The 19,084-nt window shown below is 56.0% G+C and overlaps 1 protein-coding gene across 13 annotated transcripts in view; it reads left to right on the forward strand.

Annotated features, from left to right (window-relative positions):
- The window catches only part of ABLIM2 (actin binding LIM protein family member 2), a 154,682-nt gene that overhangs the window by 123,784 nt on the left and 11,814 nt on the right, over positions 1–19,084 (forward strand). For 7 of the 13 annotated variants that reach the window (XM_061191932.1, XM_061191933.1, XM_061191935.1 and 4 more), the window contains 2 exons: positions 7,977–8,038; positions 15,087–15,167. In XM_061191932.1, the coding sequence (XP_061047915.1) occupies positions 7,977–8,038; positions 15,087–15,167 (143 nt within the window). Of the gene's footprint in view, positions 1–7,976; positions 8,039–13,424; positions 13,480–14,855; positions 14,922–15,086; positions 15,168–19,084 lie in introns of those variants that run through there. The other 6 variants (XR_009701071.1, XR_009701072.1, XR_009701073.1 and 3 more) reach the window with 3 other exon arrangements.

A 19,084-nucleotide genomic window follows, 5' to 3' on the forward strand; every position in this document is an offset into this window, starting at 1 on the left:
GTGAGGAAAGCTCCGCATTAGAAACCAAGGCAGTGCAGATGGTTGGTCCCGTGGGGACCACTGCACACCCACCCTGCCTGTGGTTTTGCCGTTTTACGTCACCTTCTATGTGTCTGTCCCCATGGAGTCCCGTCCCCTTGTCTTCGCCTGCTGCCCACCCATTCCGGGCCTGGTCTGGGGCTGGGATCCGAGATTGCTTCCTGGGTCCCTCACCCCCAGTGCCCACTAGTGTGAAGGTCGGGAGACAGCACCTCTGTTCCACTTTTCCTTCCCTGCTGGCAGGAGGAAGGCGGGTTTGAGGCCTGGCTGGAAGTGGCTTTCCTCACCCCCTGTAGTCCTCTGGAGTTTCCAGGCAAGAAAAAGTCATTCTCACATTTCTTAGTCCACGGCTGAAAGAGAGAGAGACCTGATTCGCTGTCTGCCAACCCCATGAGAATTTTGGGTGATGGGCAATCCTCAGTCTGGGCGTTGGGACCTGAGGACCCCAGGGGCAGAATCCACAAGCATCACACGGACGGGACCTCAGTCCTGGTCCTCATTTTTGGACAAGCAAGAGAAGGCCCAGAGACGGAGTGTGACCGCCGAACAGGTCCCGGGGCCAGAGCGGAGGCCAAACAGACAGCACCCCGGCCCCAGGAGCTGACGGTCCAGAGGAGGCGGGGACACAGACAAAAACCACGTTAGAAAGTAAGGCCTATGGCGCGTGCAGGTCGGGGGGCCAGGCGCTGCCGATGGCTCGGGGAAGGGAGATGCTAAGTGAGCAGGCTTGAGGGCTGCGGGCTTGAAGGGGTAGGTGTGGGAGTGGGCCCTCCTCCCAAAGGTGAAGCCTGGCCGCTGGGCTCTGGGGGAGGGGTGGAGCCTGGGACGTGCAGGGTCACAAAGGGCGTTATGGGTCTTGGGAGGGCTCGGCCTGGCCTCCGAGTGGAGGACGGACCTAGGGGTTCTCAGCAGAGCCCTGGCCGCCTCTGACTGAGGTTTCAGCCGGACTGTCGGGGCAGGAGGGGCATTGCCGTCATCCAGGCTGGGGGAGGGTTCTGGGGGAGGTAGTCTTTTGGGGGTGTCCTGGGGGTTCTGAGCAGCACGAACAGCTCGCACAGAGCTTCGAGGCAAGAAGCAAGGTGGCAGTTTGGGGACAGGAAGCCAGTGGGGAGGCGGGCGAGGGCAGCCAGAAACAGCTGGTCTGTGTGATGCTGGGAATTTTCTTCTCTGTGTGCTGGGGCCCGGGGTCGGTGCGGCAGGGCCGTGAGCAGGAGATGAGGTGACGTGTTTTATGTGTTTAAACACGGACGGGCAGCTTTGCAGAGGATAGACTGGAGGCTGCTGGGCCGGGGCTCAGGGGACTGGGGTGTCCAGATAAGCCATGGGGAGGCCCCCCTGAACAGTCTAAACAGCAGGACTGGTGCGAGCAGTGGAGGAGGGGCGGGGGGCGGAATCAGGAATGACCCGGGGTGTCCTGGCTCAGGTGGGTGGAGGCACCTCTATTCAGAGCTGGGCAGGAACAAGGTGGGTTCTTCATGTTGAGTCGGGAGGCTGAGACGCCCAGACGGAGCTGCCGGGCCGTGGACGGATGGGCTGGGCGCTCAGGAAAGGATTCTGGGCTCTAGGCAGAGTCACAGGGGTCCTCGGCTCCCGGATGGGCCTGGGGGCGTGGGGGTGGGTAACCTGAGACCCAGGCCCTCCCCCAGGTGGGTTCCTGAGCTGTGTTACTTCTCAAAAGGGTCTGAGGCCCAAAGAAACCGTGACTCTCCTGCTCAGCGCCTACCTCACTCCCACTCCTCCGCCTCTGTTTCCCGTCTCCATAGGACGTGGCGGGGAGGATGGAGAAAGTGTGGGCAGGGGGAGGCCCAGGGATGGAGAGAGCCCGGGCCAGTGGAGGGGTCGGGGGAAGGCTGGGAGGGAGAGGCCCGAGGTAGCTGGAGGGCTTGCGTCCGGCACCCGGCATCCAGCAGGTGGCTGGGACTCCCCTGGGGCAGAGATTGCTGGGGAGGGCATGGCCCACCCGGCCTCCAGCTGGAGGGACGGAATGCCCTCTGCCCCCTGCTCACGTTCGGCCCCAGCAAGAGCAGTGAGGGTTCCAGACGTCAGGGAGGGGACCTTGGCCCAGGAGAAGCCACCTCCAGGTGCGAGAGGGAGGCACCAGGACAGAGCCTTCTGCCGTTCCCTGGGGGCTGGCTGGGACTTTTTGCTTTTAGCAAAGGTCCCTGTGCCCCCCGTGATGGGCAGGCTTGCCCCCAGCCGGGGAACTGGACAGGGTGTGGCCTCAGATTTGCGGGCAGGGGCACAGGCAGTGCCTGAGACCCTCAGGTGTCCGGGGGAAGGAGCCCACGTCCCAGGGCACAGCTCTCAGGGCCTCCTCTGTCCCCCTACACACAGCTCTGCCCGGGTCTTGAGGTGCTGCCGCCCACCTGGGAGCTCTGTCTCCCCTCCCCCGACCCCCGCCGGGAGCCCCCTATCTATGACCCTGTGTGTCCTTTCTCCCCTGAGGACTGTTAGCTCCTGGGGAGCAGGGTCCAGATGGGCCCCCGTGCCTCCCCCTGTGCCCGCAGCAGCCCCCCAGTGAGTGCCCACGGGGCGGTGGGTGCCCAGGTCTTCCCTGAGCAGAGCCTTCCCTCCTTCGTGGGCCCCAGCACGGTGGGGGTAGGGGGGAAGCGACAGAGTGCATGAGATCACGTGAGGGGTCGGCAGAGATGGCTAGATGCGGGTGCGATCCCGCTGGGTTGAATCCTAGCCTCTCACTTGCTATGTGACCTTGGATACGAGAGCAAACTTCTCTGAGTTTGGAATTGCCTCGTCTGTAAAAGTGGGGATGATCCAGTCCTCCTGGCAGGCGGCACCTGGGCTTTGGGGCTCAAACGTGGGCATCCTATGGGCTGAGCCCCGGGGTGTCACACAGAGCTGGTCAGGTCCACAAGCCAGCCATGGTGAGCCTTCAGTGGGCCCCTCTCGCTTGCTTCTGAAGCGTGAAGCTCAGACGGCCCAAGGGGCCTCCTGTTCATGTTCCTAGGGGCTGAAGGGAGTCCCAGCCCCTCCTTCCTCAGACGGGGATGCCGAGGCTCAGAGAGGGGACCCGAGCCTGCACAGGGCCACGCAGCCGCAAACTTACATATTCACACATCAGTGAACTGAAAACCGTTCACCATCCTGGTGAAACTGACGAAGATCTGCCCAGGGAAACGGCTTCCTGACCATTGTCCACAAAACATCCTGGATGCTGTGATGAGCCACGTGCCTGTAGCTGCACCTGGAACAGTCCTCCACCTGCAAGGGGCCTCTCCTTGCCCATCCGTCCAGTGGTTGCTCTAACCTCTGACAAGCCAGCCCAGAAGACGGACAGACCCAAGGAGACCCAAGATCAATCCCAGCAGAATGCTGAGGGCAAGGCTGCCACAGGTGGGCTTCTGGGAGGAGGTGACGGGGAGCCTAGATAGGCTGAGCTTGGACATGGGGCGTGGGCAGGTGTCCAGTGGTCGCAGGGCCTGATACAACTCGGGGTCATGAGTACCCAGCTGCCACCTGTCCCGGTCCAGCATACCTGCCTTCTCCCTGTGTGCCTTCTCTCTCTCTCTAATATACACACAGCACACACTCTTAAGGCCAGCCAATGCCATATGCCAGGCAGGTCCCTAGAAGACTCCTACGCCTGCAAACCCTCACCAGGGCAGAGCTGCTGGAGCAGATAGGGTTACCGGTTCCCGAAGCTAGGGTCCCGGGAGATTGTCTCATCCTCTTCGTGAGTAACAATTTGATCTTATACAGGTCACTTAATTTCACTAGGCCTCAGCTTCCTGAAATGTAAAATGGGCTCATGTGTAATGCCTTGGCTTGTAACAGTCAAGAAAATCTCTGAATATGTGAAGGGACCTTTTAAATGGGTGGTTCTCAATCTCGGCTGCACGTGGGATCCTGGGACCTCTGAAATCTACTGATGGCTGGTCCCATCCCTAGAGAGGCCAATTCTGGGTCTCGGTAGCATCCCAGGGATGTGATACTGGAGACTCCTCTCTCCCTGCTCTTCCCCACTCAGTACAACTGAAAAGCCCAAGAACAATAGGGCAGACAATCACAGGACTCTGGAGGGTAGAGAGAGGAAGGTGGACTGTTCAGAGACCTGAGGACTTGAGGAAATACGCAGGACCAGTGTCTCTCACCTCCCCTGCAGTAGACAAGGTGACCAAGTAGATGACTGCCCTCCCTGGTACCCAGCAGGAGGCCCACTGGCACCCAGCAGCCTGGAGAATAGGCCCAGGGAAACACTCTCCATCCATGGCTGGTGTCTCCCACCCCCACCTCGTGGTACGGGGCAACCAGGGAAGCACCTTTCACCCCAGGTTGCTACCAGAAACACCAGGTGGACGCAGCAGACCAGAAGAGCACTTTAACGAGCATTCTGAAAACTAAACTGTTTTCGGACTCACAGCCTGTAATAAGCCATGCCCCACATGTTAAACCTAAACACAGTGACAGCCTGCTAACGTGGAAAACTTAGCTAGGATCCAGGTCTCCCAACATAATATCCAAATGTCCAGGATGCAGTGGAAAATCACTCATCACACCAAGAACCATGAAGATAACTATTTGAATGTGAAAAGGCAATCGACACATCCTAACACTGAAAAGAATCAGATATTGGAAGTATCCTGAGAAGGATTTTTAAGGCAGTCATCACAAAAATGCTTCAACAAACAATTGCAAAGACTCTTGAAACAAATGAAAAAGAAAATCTCACAGAAGAAATACAAGTTATAAAAAAAGAATCCAGGCTCCCCTGGTGGTGCAGTGGTTGAGAGTCTGCCTGCCAATGCAGGGGACACGGGTTCGAGCCCTGATCTGGGAAGATCCCACATGCCGCGGAGCAGCTGGGCCCGTGAGCCACAACTACTACTGAGCCTGCGCGTCTGGAGCCCGTGCTCCGCAACGAGAGGCTGCGACAATGGGACGCCCGCGCACCGCGATGAAGAGTGGCCCCCACTCGCCGCAACGGGAGAAAGCCCTCGCACAGAAACGAAGACCCAAAACACAGCCAAAAATAAAAGAAAAAAAAAAGTAACAATCAAAAAAAAATCCAATGGAAATTATGGGAAAGAAAAATAAAATAACCAAGATTTAAAAATTCACTGGATGGGTTCAATAACAGAATAGCGGGATTTGTCAGAGGAGAGAATCAGTGAACTTGAAGATAGAACTACAGAAATTATCCAACTTGAACAGCAGAGAGAAAATAGCAGAAAAGAATGAACAGAGCCTCAGAAACCTGTCAGACAGCACTTGTATCACTGGAGTCCCAGAAAGAAGAGAATGGGTCTGAAAAATATTCAAAGAAATAATGCCTGAAAACTTAACAAATTTGGCAAAAGGCATAAACTTAACATGCTCAAGAAACGGAGTGAACCCCAAGTAGAATAAGCTCAAAGTAATCCACACCAAAACACACCATAATTAAACTTACAAAAACTAAAGACAGAAAAAAATAATACTGAAAACAGCCTGAGGGAAAAGACATATTGCACTCCCTACTGGGGACACCAATGCAAATGACAGCCAATTTCTCCCCAGAAACCATGGAGGCCAGAGGAAGATGGCACGTATTTCATGTGCAGAAAGACATTTGCTGTGGATGTGAATTCTATCTTGGACGGAAATATCCTTCAGGAATGAATGGAAAATGGAGACATTCTCAGACAAAGGAAAACTAAGACAAGTTTTCACTCGCAGACGTACTTGGCTAAAGGCAGTTCTCCAAACAGAAAGGAAGTGATAAGAGAGCTCGGAAATTCAGAAAGGAAGAACATCAAAACAGGTTAAAATAGGGGGTCAATATAACAGACTGTCCTTCTTGTGATGAGTTTCTTAAATCATTGATGATGGAAGCAAAAATTGTTACACCATCCGATATGGAAGCTCAAGGCAGGTAGAAGAAAGAGCAAAGACAGTCATAGTTGATGAGTGAGGAAGATGAAGTGGCCTGAGTGGAAGTAAGGTCTCTACACCTACTGTGAGACCAGAGGCCGGCAGCCTGAGCACAGGGGATTTTAGAAGCTGGCTAGGTGATTGCAGTGCATCCGGGTAGAGAACCGCTGGTTTAGAGCAGGTAAGGCTGGAGGTGAGGGCATAGTTGTTCTTGGGGCCTTAAGGGTTCTCAAGCCTTAGTGTGTATCAAAATGCCCTGGAGGGCTTGTATAACACAGACCACTGGACCCCAGCCCCAGAATTCTGAGTCTGTAAGTCTGGGGTGGGGCCTGAGAATTTGCCTTTGTAACAAGCTCCCAGGTGTGGCTGGTGCTGCTTATTGGAGACGCCGCTTTGAGAAGACTACTCTGGCATCCCCGACTGATCAGGAGCTCCTGGGTCTCAGCTGAGGGTCCCTTAGATCCTCAACCCAACAGCCTCACATGCCCGAGTGTGCCTGGCTCTGGGTGTAAATTGGGAAGTAGGTGTGTCCTGGAGGGACCCCAGGACTGTAAGTCAGGAGGCCCTTGTCTTGTGTCCCAGGGCTGGGTGATCTTGGGCAGGTCCCTCTGTGTCCCTGGGCCTCAGTTCCCCTTCTGTGAAATGGGAGGTGCTGGCTAGGTCACTTACCTGGCGGAGCCCAGGGCGACCAGGAGGAGCGAGGGATGCCCGGCAGGCCTGGCCCGAGCGCCTGGCCCCGCTTCTCTCCCTCCAGCTCCGCTCTCCTCTGTTTCATGTATCAGAGTTTTCACATAGATTTCCTGTGACAAGAGGGCTCCTCGGCTAAAACCAGCTTGAGAACCCTGCCCTTGATGTTGTGAAAGGCCCTTCCTGACCCACATCTGGAACCTTCCCACAGACCACCCTGGGACAAACAAGTCCCCGAGGCAGGTCCCCAGCTGAGGCCTTTCCTACGAGTGTGACCTGTACAGAATGTCTTCTCTGACCCTCCACCCCACAAGACAGGCACCTGGATCAATCAGCATCCTTTGCTCAGAAGCGGGCCTTCCTGGAGGGGGTGGGTGGGTGGACGGACAGGCGGTTCTGTGCACAGCGCCCGTCTCACCTTTGGAGGCTCAATCCTCCGGTTCACAGCCTCGTGGACACAGAGGGATGGGACCCGCCGTCCCCTCTGAGCCCTCGCGGGCAGCCCGGTGGCTCCCAGGAGCCAGTGCTATTGCCTGAGCTGTGGGGGTCAGGGACCCCCAGATGCAGCAGACATGGCCCCTGCTTTTTACGGGCCTACAGGCTATGGAAAGACAGTTCAGGCAGCCGGGAAAGGCCTTCTAAGGGTGCTTCTAAAGGTGGTAGAGGTCCCCTCCTCCTCCAGGGGGCCCAGGCTGTGCCCCTTGGCCTCCCTTCTGGGGCACATCCCACACTCACTTCTGAGCCAGGAGTTTCTGCTCTGCTCTCTCCAGACGTGGCATTAAAGCGGTTAATGGGGGGCGGGTCTCAAAGTCCTGGGCCCCCCAGAGCAGCCAAGGATGTGATCAACGGAGGGAGACCAGGTGTGGGATTCCCACAGGGAATCCAGAGCCCAGTGTCTCGGACTGGCCCTTTGAGAAGCTAGAAATTAGGATTTTAATGTGAAATCCCCCAACTGCAAACAGCTCAAGGGTTTTGAAAAAATAGTCTGCAGGCCACCTCTGGTGGTGCTGGGCCTCCGCTGGCCGCCTCTGGCACAGCCCTACCCTGCATGGGGGCCTCTTCCTCCCTCTGCCCCCCGCTCTCCTGGTCAGCCAGGTGAGGAGCTTGGCCTGGTGATAGAGGCTTCCAGAGGATGCAGGTGCCTGCCAGGCCGGGTCAGGCTCTGTGATGTTCCTGGTGTCATGGGCGGGCTGGGGGACGTCACCCCCTTCCTGGCTTCATCCTCAGTCAGTGCCCTGGGGATAGAGGTCTCGAATGAGGCAGGTGGGATCTTCAGGGCCATCCCATGTCACCTGCGCAGCCCCGCCGACCTGGGTGAGCCCCTCTCCTGCGCCCGGTCGAGCCTGGCTGCGTGCGTGACAGCTGTGCTGTGTCTGTTTCAGGGTTCCCCTATTCCAAGTCTGACCCTGTCCCAGGACATGGCAAGAATGGCTTGGACCACCGGGTAGGTACTTGACCCCGCCCGCCCTGCACGCCCGCCCCAGCACGCGCGTACTAACGGTCGCCGTGAGCTAGGGCGGCTCCCACAGCTTGGTGACCACACGGCCAGGAGGACGGGCCCTGGGGACCCTGCTTGCCCACCCACGTCTGCCTGCTACTCCACCCAGGGCCAGACCACCACCCGGCAACACCCCTCCTCCCCTCTGCTCCCAGCCCCCAGGGAGACCTCAGTGTCGGGGGCAGGGGCAGCGGGGCCACCCAGAGGAATCAGACCCTCTTTAAGGCCCTCCTGACCGTCCTTCTCGTGTGATCTAGAGCCTAATAAGGATCTTAAAGGATGGAGGGGTTTCGTGAGCCATGTGGGCCCAGAATCCACTTCCTTCCCTGGAGCGCCCTTCCTCCCCGGCCCCCAGTGTTAGTACCATCACCATGGTTACTACTGATGATGCCCTTAGCACTGTGACCGTTACTGGGGCCACACCGAGGGGCCGGCTTTCTCTGCCCACTCCCAGCCGAAGGCTGCTTTGACTGCCCCCTTCCCAGCTCTCTGAATCTGGGGACATGAGAACGTGAGCCCAGACAGCGTGGTGCCTGACTTGTCCCCCGCAGCTGGGCCCTCGTGTTTGTCCCTCTCCCCACAGCTTCGCTAGGCCTCCAGTGAGGACCCCTCAGGTGGAGCGGGCGTGATGACACCAGACCCCCGCCAACCCCCTGACACACACACACACACACACACACACGAGACACACAGCCCCAGGAGACTTGCTACCACTGAGGCAGCCTTATCCCGGTCGGAGGAAGTTTGTCCACAAACCGAGGCCATTCACCCCCCAAGAGAAGCCACTCAGACTTCAGTCCCCGTGTGTTGCCCTGGGGCAGTCCCAGCCACAAGTGTGTAACGCAGGGGACAGCGACCCCTCAGGCAGACCTCAAATCCAGGGTCCAGGCCACGGGGCACATCCAAGGACAGGGACACCACCATGGAAGCTGTGGGTGTCCTCGGGCCTTTCTCAGTCATTCTCGAGCTCTGTGGGCCCTGCCGCTGTGTGTATCCCGGGCCCAGGTGCCTCTGCACGGTTTGCTCGAGGGAACCCCGCCCATCCCACTAACCACTCCCCCCCACCCCGTTTATTCAGAATGGGCCGAGTTGGAACGGGCACGTAGCATGCTTCTCTGAATTCCCTTCTAAGGAAGGATGCAGGGGACATGAGAAAGCAGGAGTCCACGGAACCCCCACCGCGCCGGGGAACGTAGATCCTCAGGCTCAGCGTGAGGGTCCTGAGGGCAGTGGGCACCAGTCAGAATGTTCTCTGTTCACCTGGCACAGCTGTTCTCTGACTCAGGGGCCGTGAGTGCCGAGGTCACGGACTGGGCCACGTCCACGCCGAGGCGTCCCACTCCCCAAGCCAAGTCCTGGGGTTTCTCTCAAAATAGGGGAGACAAGAGCATGGACGTCAGCACTTCCAGGCTTGCGTCATTGGCGGCCGGGTTGTGCATCCTCTAGGGAGAGTCCCTTCTTGGTTGCCAGGCTGGAAGGATGTGGGTCGATGGCTCCCAGCACCTGTGGGGAAGGCGTGGCCTCCGAAGGCTCCACCCCCAAGGAGTCTGGGAACAGCTGATCCAGACACTCTGGCGGGGACACCATCGTCAGGCCTCTCCTAGAGCAGAGAGCAGGCTCTTAAGCTTTACGGAGTGGAGAGCTGAACCCTCCGGGAATGTTTCCCCTGCTGGCCTCAGGGTGGGGAGCAGAGCGTCAGAAAGCCTGTGAGTGAGTCCTTGTGCACATCTTGGGGAGGCGATAAAGATGGAATTCATCACCACAGGAGGATTTTTAGCTTTTCACATTAGAATATCCAGGAGATTGATAAAAATTATTGTTGACTTTTTGGGGGGATTCTTTTTTCCCTACTAATGTTCTCTCCTATTTTTTTTTTCTTCACTCTTTCTAAGACTGTAATGTAATCGTATGCCTGTTTCTCAGCTGAAAAGCCAGATAATTTGATGACCAGTCTTTTACATCTCAGCCATGTCAGATTAAGTGGTTTCTTGGTTTGTTTTTACTTTCTGAAAGGATTCCAGATGACCTAAAGTAAAAGCCCAGATGCAGAGTGACCAAAAACCCAGTAACAGCAAATCCCAAAGGAGAGGAAAAGAAAGAAGTAGGAGAAAATTATATCAGAGACACACAGAAGAACACTGTATGGGAAAAAGCATCGACGCTTAGCTGTGAGCTTCCTGAGCGTGACCAGTCGTGTAGTTCTTATTGTCAAATGGAAGGAAGGAAATCAGTAAATCGGGGGAGGCAGAGATGTGCCTGATTCTTGTTCTGGAAGGGATTTGTCACAAGGGGCCAGCACCATATGTCCCAAAGCTTGTTAAAATGACCTGATAACTAGCCCGCCACAGAGCCTGACACGTGGTAGATAGTCACACCTCTCTGTAGAATAAATAGGGAAACAGCCACCTACTAAAGGCTTTCCTGTGGTTGAGACAGCATTGGTTCCAACATGTGCCACCCGGTCTGCTATTAAGAGACTGACCGCTGGTCACCGACAGATCCACAAGGTAGCCCCTTGGAAGGAGTCCCATTTTGAAAAAACCCTGATGCTAAATAAGAACAGACTGAATTTTCCTACTAAATGACAAAGACTGTCAGGTTAGATTTTTTTAAAAATAAAATAAGAAAAACATGTCATCATGAGATTAAACACAAATTATTTTTTACTGGATTAGAAGTCAAAGGATGGGAAAGAGTTACCAAAATCACAAGTAGAAGGAAAGCATGAGTGGCAATATTAATATCAGATACGGTAGAAGTTAAGGTTAAGATGAATTAGTAGAATTTGTGGTAAAAAGAAGGAACACTAGTTCATGATGACACAAGTTATAAAGCAGTTAACAGCATTCATAAATTTAAATGTGCCAAGCAACATGGCAATGCCAGAGACCTTGATAAAACACAAGTATGGTAGGCCATTTGAACATGACTCTTTTGAAATCAGACATGGATCTAGTGAAGGAGAAAAAAAGTATGGAGATCAGTTTAATAGTGCAAACAGCGAACTTAATCTAATAGGCATATGAAAAAAATTCATATCTTTTGAATTGGGTTTTCACATATCCATAAAACATTAATAAAAAGGTTCATGTATGTCACTACAAAGAAAACCTTAACAAATTTTAAAAGTCAGATATGCTGGAAAGAATACATGCATTATCATCAGGCAGCCCCGAGTTCAAATCCCAGCTCTGCCACTTCCTGGGTGTGTGTTTGGGCAAAAGTTACTTAAATTCTATGAGTCTCTATTTCCTAGTCTTTAAAAAAAATTATCCTTACCTCTTAAGGTTATTGCCAGGACACATAACATTATAGTTGTGAAATCTTCTAAGTTCTATAGCGTAGTTCCCAAACGAATAGTTATTATAAAAGCAAGTCTCTACTCCTTCTTACTTCCACCTCAGTGGCTAGTGAGTAAAATGGCACACTCCAATGTGAGCTTTAGCAAGAAAAGAACAATGGTGAATGGCCACGATTTCCTTCTCACCATTATCAAACCCAGTATAATTTTTGAAAAGTAAAATGCACGGGTTAAATTTTTTACAGTTCCATATATTAGCTGTGTGACCTTGGGCAAGTCGCTTCACGTCTCTGAGCCTCAGCTATTAAATGATGATAATAATCACTACTTGGCATTTAGAAGGCCAGGAGTAGAGAGCTCTTTCCCTGCTCTGGACTGACACGGTGACCCCCCCCCCCTCCACCCGGGGGATGCCCCACCCTCCCTCCTGAGAGTCTCTGTCTAGTCTCAGAGCCTGGCAGACCAGAGGAAGCCGGTTCTGCTGCCAGGAAGTGGGTTTCCAACTGCCCAAGGTGGTGGCGGTGGCCGGGGAGTTTACAGCCTGTGATGCAGGGCAGCGGGCACTAGGGGGCGGCATTTCTCTTTCGTATCGCAGCCAGGCCAGGTGGGAGACAGGTTTGCCTTGCTTTATGCAGGAGCTTCCCTAACCAGGCAGGTGCATGGGGGGTCCTTGTCAGTGGCCTGAGAAAATGTCTGCAAATATTGTTCTTGAAAACTCCCAAGGGGAATCATTCAGTCAAGTGGAGGAGGTGCAGGGTCACGGAGAGTCACCGGCGGGTGAGGGGTTGCCGGGCTCTGGGTCCCAGTGCTGGGACTAAGATGAGGCATTCAGGGCACTTACCAAAGGACTCAGTAATCAAGGTAAACAAGGTAATACAATGTTTTGAAAAATCCAAATTAATGAAAAAAATCCATGATGGACAAAGTATCAGAAATGTAAAGACCAGCTCTAACCCTCCACTTAGGTGCTTACCCGCCTTGCCGCCCTCATCCCGGCGTCTCTGGGCCTCAGTTTCCCCTGTTCAGGATGAAGGACTTTGGACTCGGTGCTTTCGGAGGCCTCGTCCCGCCCCTGCGCTCGCTAGGGCTATGACCAGCTCCTGACTTATCACCTCTTGGAGTAAATTAGTGCTGAAAGCTCTTTCCCTGTAATACAACCCAAGGGTGAAGAATATAATCCCTTCTTTAACTGCAGGGCTCTCTCCATGGAAATTTAACCCCTGTACCCAGCTCCAGAAGCGCTGGCCAAGAGCCCTGACCCCGTGTCAGACTCTGTACCAGGTGCCAGGGATACGGGCACAAATAAAACATTTTTCTCCACTGTGGGCAGTGGATGCAGGGCCAAGAAAGAGTTGGACAGGAGAGGGACTGACTGACCCTGTGGGGCCTCAGCACCTGCATTGTGGGGCAGGAACACTCTGTCGAGGTTTGCAGGATGACTTTTTCAGGTGGGCAGAGGGAAAGAGAATTCCAGACATCAGAGTTGGCTGCTGGTGCCATGGAGAGGTGAGGGAGGCACCTGAGGCAGGTGGCCGGGGTCCCGGGTCCATGCCCCCTCCGAGTACCATCCCTGGGCATCGTCAGCAATCACAGCCACTGTGATTGTACGGGGTGCTCACGACACTTGGGGTCTGTGCTGGGGACTTCACGGACACCGGCCACCTGAGCCCCTGGGGACAGTGCGTCTGGAGGGAGCAGAGCCGTAGCCCTAGTGAGTGAGCCGCCCTCCGGGTCCAGGCCAGCTGCGGGCCGAGGGGCCGGGCGCCCTGGAGCTGTCATCACAGCGGGAAGCAGCTGGCTGGACAGGCAAGGGCAGCTCAGGCCTGGAAGGCGGCGGGAAGTATGTGAGCAAACCCGCCCGCGTGGGAAGCCGGCAGCCCCGACGAGTGTGGGCAGCCACACGGCCCTTCCAGAGCCCGGCCTCAGTGGGCACCGTGGGCTGACCCTCCTCCCCGGCCAGGCTGCCAGGACCCCGGCGACAGCCTGCCCCCTGCAACCTGCCCCCTGCCGCCCTCTCTCTTTCTCTTCCAGAATGCCAATCTGGCCCCTTGTGGAGCAGACCTGGATGCCAGCTGGGGCACGCGAGGTACAGGAAGCGGGGACCCCGTGGGTCTCTGGCTGGGGCAGGGGTCGCTAACAGGTTTCCACGAGTTTCATTCTGAAACCACCCCCGACCGGGGCCGCTGGCAGAAGGCGCTGAGCATCGTGGAGTCAGGGAGCCTGGGGCAGTCACGTCCCCGCCTCTTCCGGTCAGGGATTGGCTTGCCTCCATCCTAACGTTGCCTGAGATGCTTCCTCTCCTCCCGCCTCCCTCCGGCGCTCCCCACCTCCTAACTCAGATGCTCCTCCATTTCCTAACCCAGGTTCTCACCTCTTGAGCACTGCCAGCCCCACCCTGACTTACTTGTCACTCCGGGTCACCTGGGGAGAGATCTGTGTTTGAATGACTGTCGCACGCCAGGGCTGAGGCCAACCCAACACCTACTGTTAAATTCTATAGCAATAAAGGAGGCAGAGACACAGTGAAAAGCCCGCGGGTCTGAAGTTGGGTCAGATCCTGCCCCAGCCCTGCTCTCCGCGTGGCCTCCCAGGGCTTCACACCAGCAGGGTGGCCTGCAGGGAGCTTGGTGTAACTAGAGAGACCCGGTCACGTGGCAGGCGCCTGCCCAAGGGCTCTGCCAGCCCTGAGCCGCCGGGCCCCGCGATGCTCACTCATGATTGTCACCCGAGGGTGACCGGAGCCCGCTCTCTTGGGCTGCTTCGCGCTGGATGTGGGAGGGGAGGGAGCTCTAAGTGGCCTCCAGGCCCCCGGGCTCAGAGCCGGGGCGGCCAGGACCCTGCAGGGCACATGGGGAAATTCAAGGACTGGCCCGCCGGTGCCCAACCCCTCGCCAGGGTCTCCCTCCCGAGACAGGCTTGCTTGTGGCCGAGATCCAGAGATGCTGCCCTGTGGGTTCTGCGTGCTCACGGAGGCCTCCCATCCGTATGACTTTATTTTTTAACAAGCCGCTTTTAGCCTGGAAGAAAAACCTTTTAAAAAGCTAGCATGTGGAGCTCTGTATTGAAAAGGAGTAGCTACAGGGTAAAGAAGGTAAAACAGTAAGAGGCAGGGGGGTTCGACCCCAGCAAGGCTGCCTGTCTCCACGGGGGTAAACCGAGGCAGGCCCGGACCACCAGGGAGACAGCAGCACAGCTGAGGGAGAACACGGTGCCGCGTCTGGCTCCCAGTCTGGCCTCCGGCCTCCCGACCATGCCTCCTGCTCCTAACCTCCTGCCCCTGGCTTCCCGCCGGAGATCCCAGAGCCCGTCCCCCTGCAGCTCGGAGGATGCTGCGGGCGGGGATGGACACCGCAAGGCCCGGCCCACCGCAGGGTGGGGATCCTGGACGGGCTTGCTTCCACCTTTGGGCCAAGCTCGTGCGTGTTCTAACCCAGCCCCTGTGGTCTCTGCTTTCTCTTACAGAATACAAGGTAAGAGGGGCCGCCCGCTCCCGCGCTGACCTCCAGCTGCCGAGCTGCACCTGCCCAGGTTAAAAGTTCCTTTTGTTGTGCTTTCCCTGTGAAAAGCAGACATTTCCCTGTGAAATGTGTGTGTCAGATGCAGTATGTACCTCTCTGCTGGCCTCGGGCTCGGCTCTTTTGTCCCCGCACATGCTCGCTTCCTGGGTGAACCCGGACTTCCTTCTCCCCGCAGATCTATCCTTATGACGCCCTCATCGTCACAAACCGAATCCGCGTGAAGCTGCCCAAAGACGTGGACCGGACGAGACTGGAGGTGAGGGGGGCCCCAGGGGTGGAGGGTCACGTCTGCCGAGCGAGTCTCTGCAGCTGCCTTGACGTCCACAAAGTCGACGTTCATCGCCCCCAAGGTCCCCGTGGTGACCGCGCATTGCCCGGCGATGGGCTTGGAGTCAAGGTCCCTCGTTGTTTCAAAGACCGGAGAACGTGGTCATGTACCCAACAAAGATGGCTGTGCAAAGGGGGCCACAGCTGCTTGCGGTTTGGGGCAGGGAAGCCTTCGTCACTGTGCTTAACTGGGCAACATTCGCCTCTTCCCCGAGCGCTGATATTCAGAAAATCGGCCCAATTCATGGCTTCTCGTTTGACCACTCTCACCCCGATCTTGAATAATACTGAGCTCTGGGAGCAAGTGCATGTTTAAAAGACCCGCAGGTCAAGGGCACAGACATCTGTTGACTGGGCCCCACCACGAGCCACGGTCCCAAGTGGCCAGAGTGCGTACTTCATCCCTCCTCACTGTGCTCCCACGAGGAAATCAATGGCCAGCAATGGACTTCACCTCCCGAGCCGTGTCAGGAAGGTTTCACTGGGGTGAGGGCTCTGGAGGCTCCTGAAGGCCCAGGGCCACCTGCCCCACCTGTGCCCCGGGGCTGGGAACACCTGAGGCAGAGTGTGTGTCCGGCCAGCGCCAGCCCCTGCCCTGCTGCCTGTGCGGGCGGGGGCTCAGGTGGCTGCTGGGAGGGAGCCATAGGGGCGTGGATGTGGCTGAGGGGCACCAGCAGTGCCCCGGGGCTCAGGAGGGCTGCCAGGTGGGAGCCAATCTGAGTGGAGACCAGGCAGATCTGTAAGGAAGCACCGTCTCAGGTGGTCCAGACAGATGCTCTGGAGCCCTGATCTCCGCCCTTTAAGATGAGGGTATTGATAAGCACTGGGTGAGTGGCTGTACCCAGGAGAGGTCACATAAAGCCCCTCGCCCAGGGTACGGGGTAGTGGTGGCAAGGAGGGGGCAGGGACGCTGGTGTGGCCGCAGCAGTCGGGGGAGGCGTGTCCATTTTGACTTCTCTGCTGCAGTGGTAGGAACTTGACCCGAAGTGGTTTAAGCTAAAGGGGAATTGCCAGCTCGTACGACTAAGGGGTCCCTTCGGGTGGGGCTTAATCATGTCTCCAGACCCAGATTCCCTCCTTCCATCTCTTGAATGTTTCCTCTGTGTGTGTTGGCCTGACTGATGGACAGATGTTCACCTCCCCTCCCCCGGGGCTCAACGTCTGCAAGGAAGAGACTCGGGGGGGTGGGGGGGTGGTTCCTAGAGGGGCTCTGGGACCTGGGACCTAGAGACAGGGAGGGTGATGCTGGGCTCACAGCAGCAGCAAGGCCTTGGCTGCAGGGAGGTGGGGAGCTGAGCCGGGGGGAGGAGCCGCACGGCCAGCAAGCCCGTGGACGCTGTGGTCAGGCAGTGCAGCCCACCCGCTGAGTCTTGGAGTCCCCAGGGTGTGGGCGGCATCTTGCCAGCAAAGGACCACAGAGCCGAACGACCCCAGGGCCTTTGCTCAGGAGGCTGGCCACTTAGCAGGACATTTGGACCTCACCCATAGAAGAGGAAGGACGACTGGAATGTTCTGACCCGTTAGGACGAGTGCGGGTCATTCCCGGGGCTGGGGGCGGGGCGGCCGGACCGGCTCGGAAGCTGGGGTGTGAGTGGGGGGCAGGGGGAGCACGGGGGAGCAGGAGTGCACAGAGCAGGCCCCGAATCAAGCTTAAGGGATGCCTGCCCTGTGCTCTGGAAGGCGAGGTCCTAGGCAGCCTCTTCCTGGGCCTCACCCGTGACCATCCCCGCTGCCTCTGCAGGGGACACACTCTTTGGCTCCTGCTGAAGTTGAGCCCTTGTGAAGGGTGTGGTCTTGTCCCACTTCTGTAAAACAGGAGGCTCGCGCTGCTGGGGGACTCAGTCAGGACCCGCCTGAAGGGCTCCCGTTGTTCTGCATGTTTGTTCCTTAAGCGTGGGTGCCCTGAGGGCTCCTGGCTCCCACCGCGGGGCGCAGGGTTGGGGCGCCTGCCGCTCCAGCTCCTGACACAGCAGCAGCCTCGGGGCCACCCGCCCCTTGGGACTTGCTGCTTCCCTCTTGGGTCTGGGGTTCGCTTTAACCAACTCCCATACCACACCCCTTATTTTGCTACAGTACAGAGTGAAGGTGCAAAATATCAAGTGGTTAATACATGTAAATGTTTCCCTTTTAAAAAAAAAACCTTGGAGGACGGGGTAATGGGTTTAATCACCCAAATCTCCAAGAACACACCCAAGGGTGCGTCCCTCTGTAATCATTCTCTTCCTGATCTCAGTCAAGCCAGGAGGCAAATTGGAAGCGTTATCACAAACGGACAAACGGGGCACGTCCCACAGCCTTCAGGGTCTGGAGCTGGGGTGTGAGCCAGGAGGGGCTCAGGAGGGGCTACATCCCAGTAAGAGAGGAAGGGACACTAGTGTTTTTATTTCAGGGGAGAGAGCTTTATTTTTAATATAAAAACAATTCATAACTCTTGTAGAAGTCCAGAAAAACACAAAGAAGAACGTAAACATTACATGGAATTCCCCTACCGAGTCAAAACTCCTGTTAGCTCCGGGGCGGACATGCTTCCGGAAATCTCTTTTTTTGCACAAATACCCAGAGATAACTGAATTCTCTTTTGGATAAGTAGCCTTGTGCTGTTTATGCAGTTTGACATCTGCTTTTTCTCTCAAATTTTATGTGAACATTTTTTCATGCCAATTCATGCGGATCTGCCCGTCCTTTTAGATGGCTGCGTGGTGGTCCCACGTCCCGTTCTGATGCCGAAAACTTGGCCTCTGTGCACTGGTGCTGAATTGAATCTCGGAGACAGAGTTTTGGGTGAAGTAGAAAAAAATAGCTTTATTGCTTTGCCAGGCAAAGGGAGCCACAGCAGGCTCCTGCCCCGAAAAACTGTATGTCCCAACCTGGGTGGATTTGATGAGGAGTTTTCTAGCAATGGTTCAAGTGGGGGGGATTGCTGATAAGATTAGGGTGTGTGCAGGGCCTGCACTCCTTTAATCTGGCCTCAGGTGGTCTTTTCTGGAATGAAGAATACTGACATCTTCCATTTATTGGGGTTCTAGTTCTATAAAGAGCTCAAAATATATTGTTATGTGTATTCCTTGAGGTGGAACCAGGACCCTGCCCCAAGGCTGCACTATCTTTCTTGGCTGTTCTTCCCTTGTTTCTGCATCCCGTCCCTTCCCTGATTAGCAACTGTTCGAATCTGCCCTTTGGAACTCAGGGAAGGTCATGGAGGCTGGAGTCTGATCCCTACAAACAAGAAACGGGGGGCACAGAAAGGCTTCCATGCCCAGGAGCCCCACAGTGTCCTGCTCGGCTTCACTTCCACACAGGGGAGGGTCCCAGGGGCCAGGCTGTGGAGTGACAGGCCGTTGGCTGGGGCTCAGTCACATGGCAAAGCTGCGGGTCTGCTGTGTGCCCAGCAAGGGGAGAAGATGGACGTGGGCAGACAGCTGGTGGTGCCCACACACCTCTGTAGGGTCGGTCCCTGGAAGGAGGACCACTCTGTCCGTCAAATGGTCAAGGCTTGTTATCCATCCTTTACCGCCGAAGTGCTTGGCTGAGTCTCACTGGTTTGGTGAACACGTGCCAGGCACTGAGCTGGGCCCTAGGGACACACAGTGAGCAGAAACCAGCATGAGCTCTGCCCGTAGACGCCGCCTGATGGGCGGTAGACGTCAATCAACTGATGACCCAAATGAGTGTGTGAAGTTATACACCAAGATAAGGGCTCTAAAGGAGAGGAAAGTGGGCCTGTGAGCATTTAAAAGGGGGTAAAAGTTAACTGGGTACAGTAAGTGTGCCTGCATGTGTGTGTGCGTGTGTGCACTTGCACGTAAGGTGAGTCATGGCAGGTAGGAAGAGAATTCCAGGAAGAGC

This window comes from Eubalaena glacialis, chromosome 5 (genome assembly GCF_028564815.1).
Source record: "Eubalaena glacialis isolate mEubGla1 chromosome 5, mEubGla1.1.hap2.+ XY, whole genome shotgun sequence".
Taxonomy (NCBI): domain Eukaryota; kingdom Metazoa; phylum Chordata; class Mammalia; order Artiodactyla; family Balaenidae; genus Eubalaena; species Eubalaena glacialis.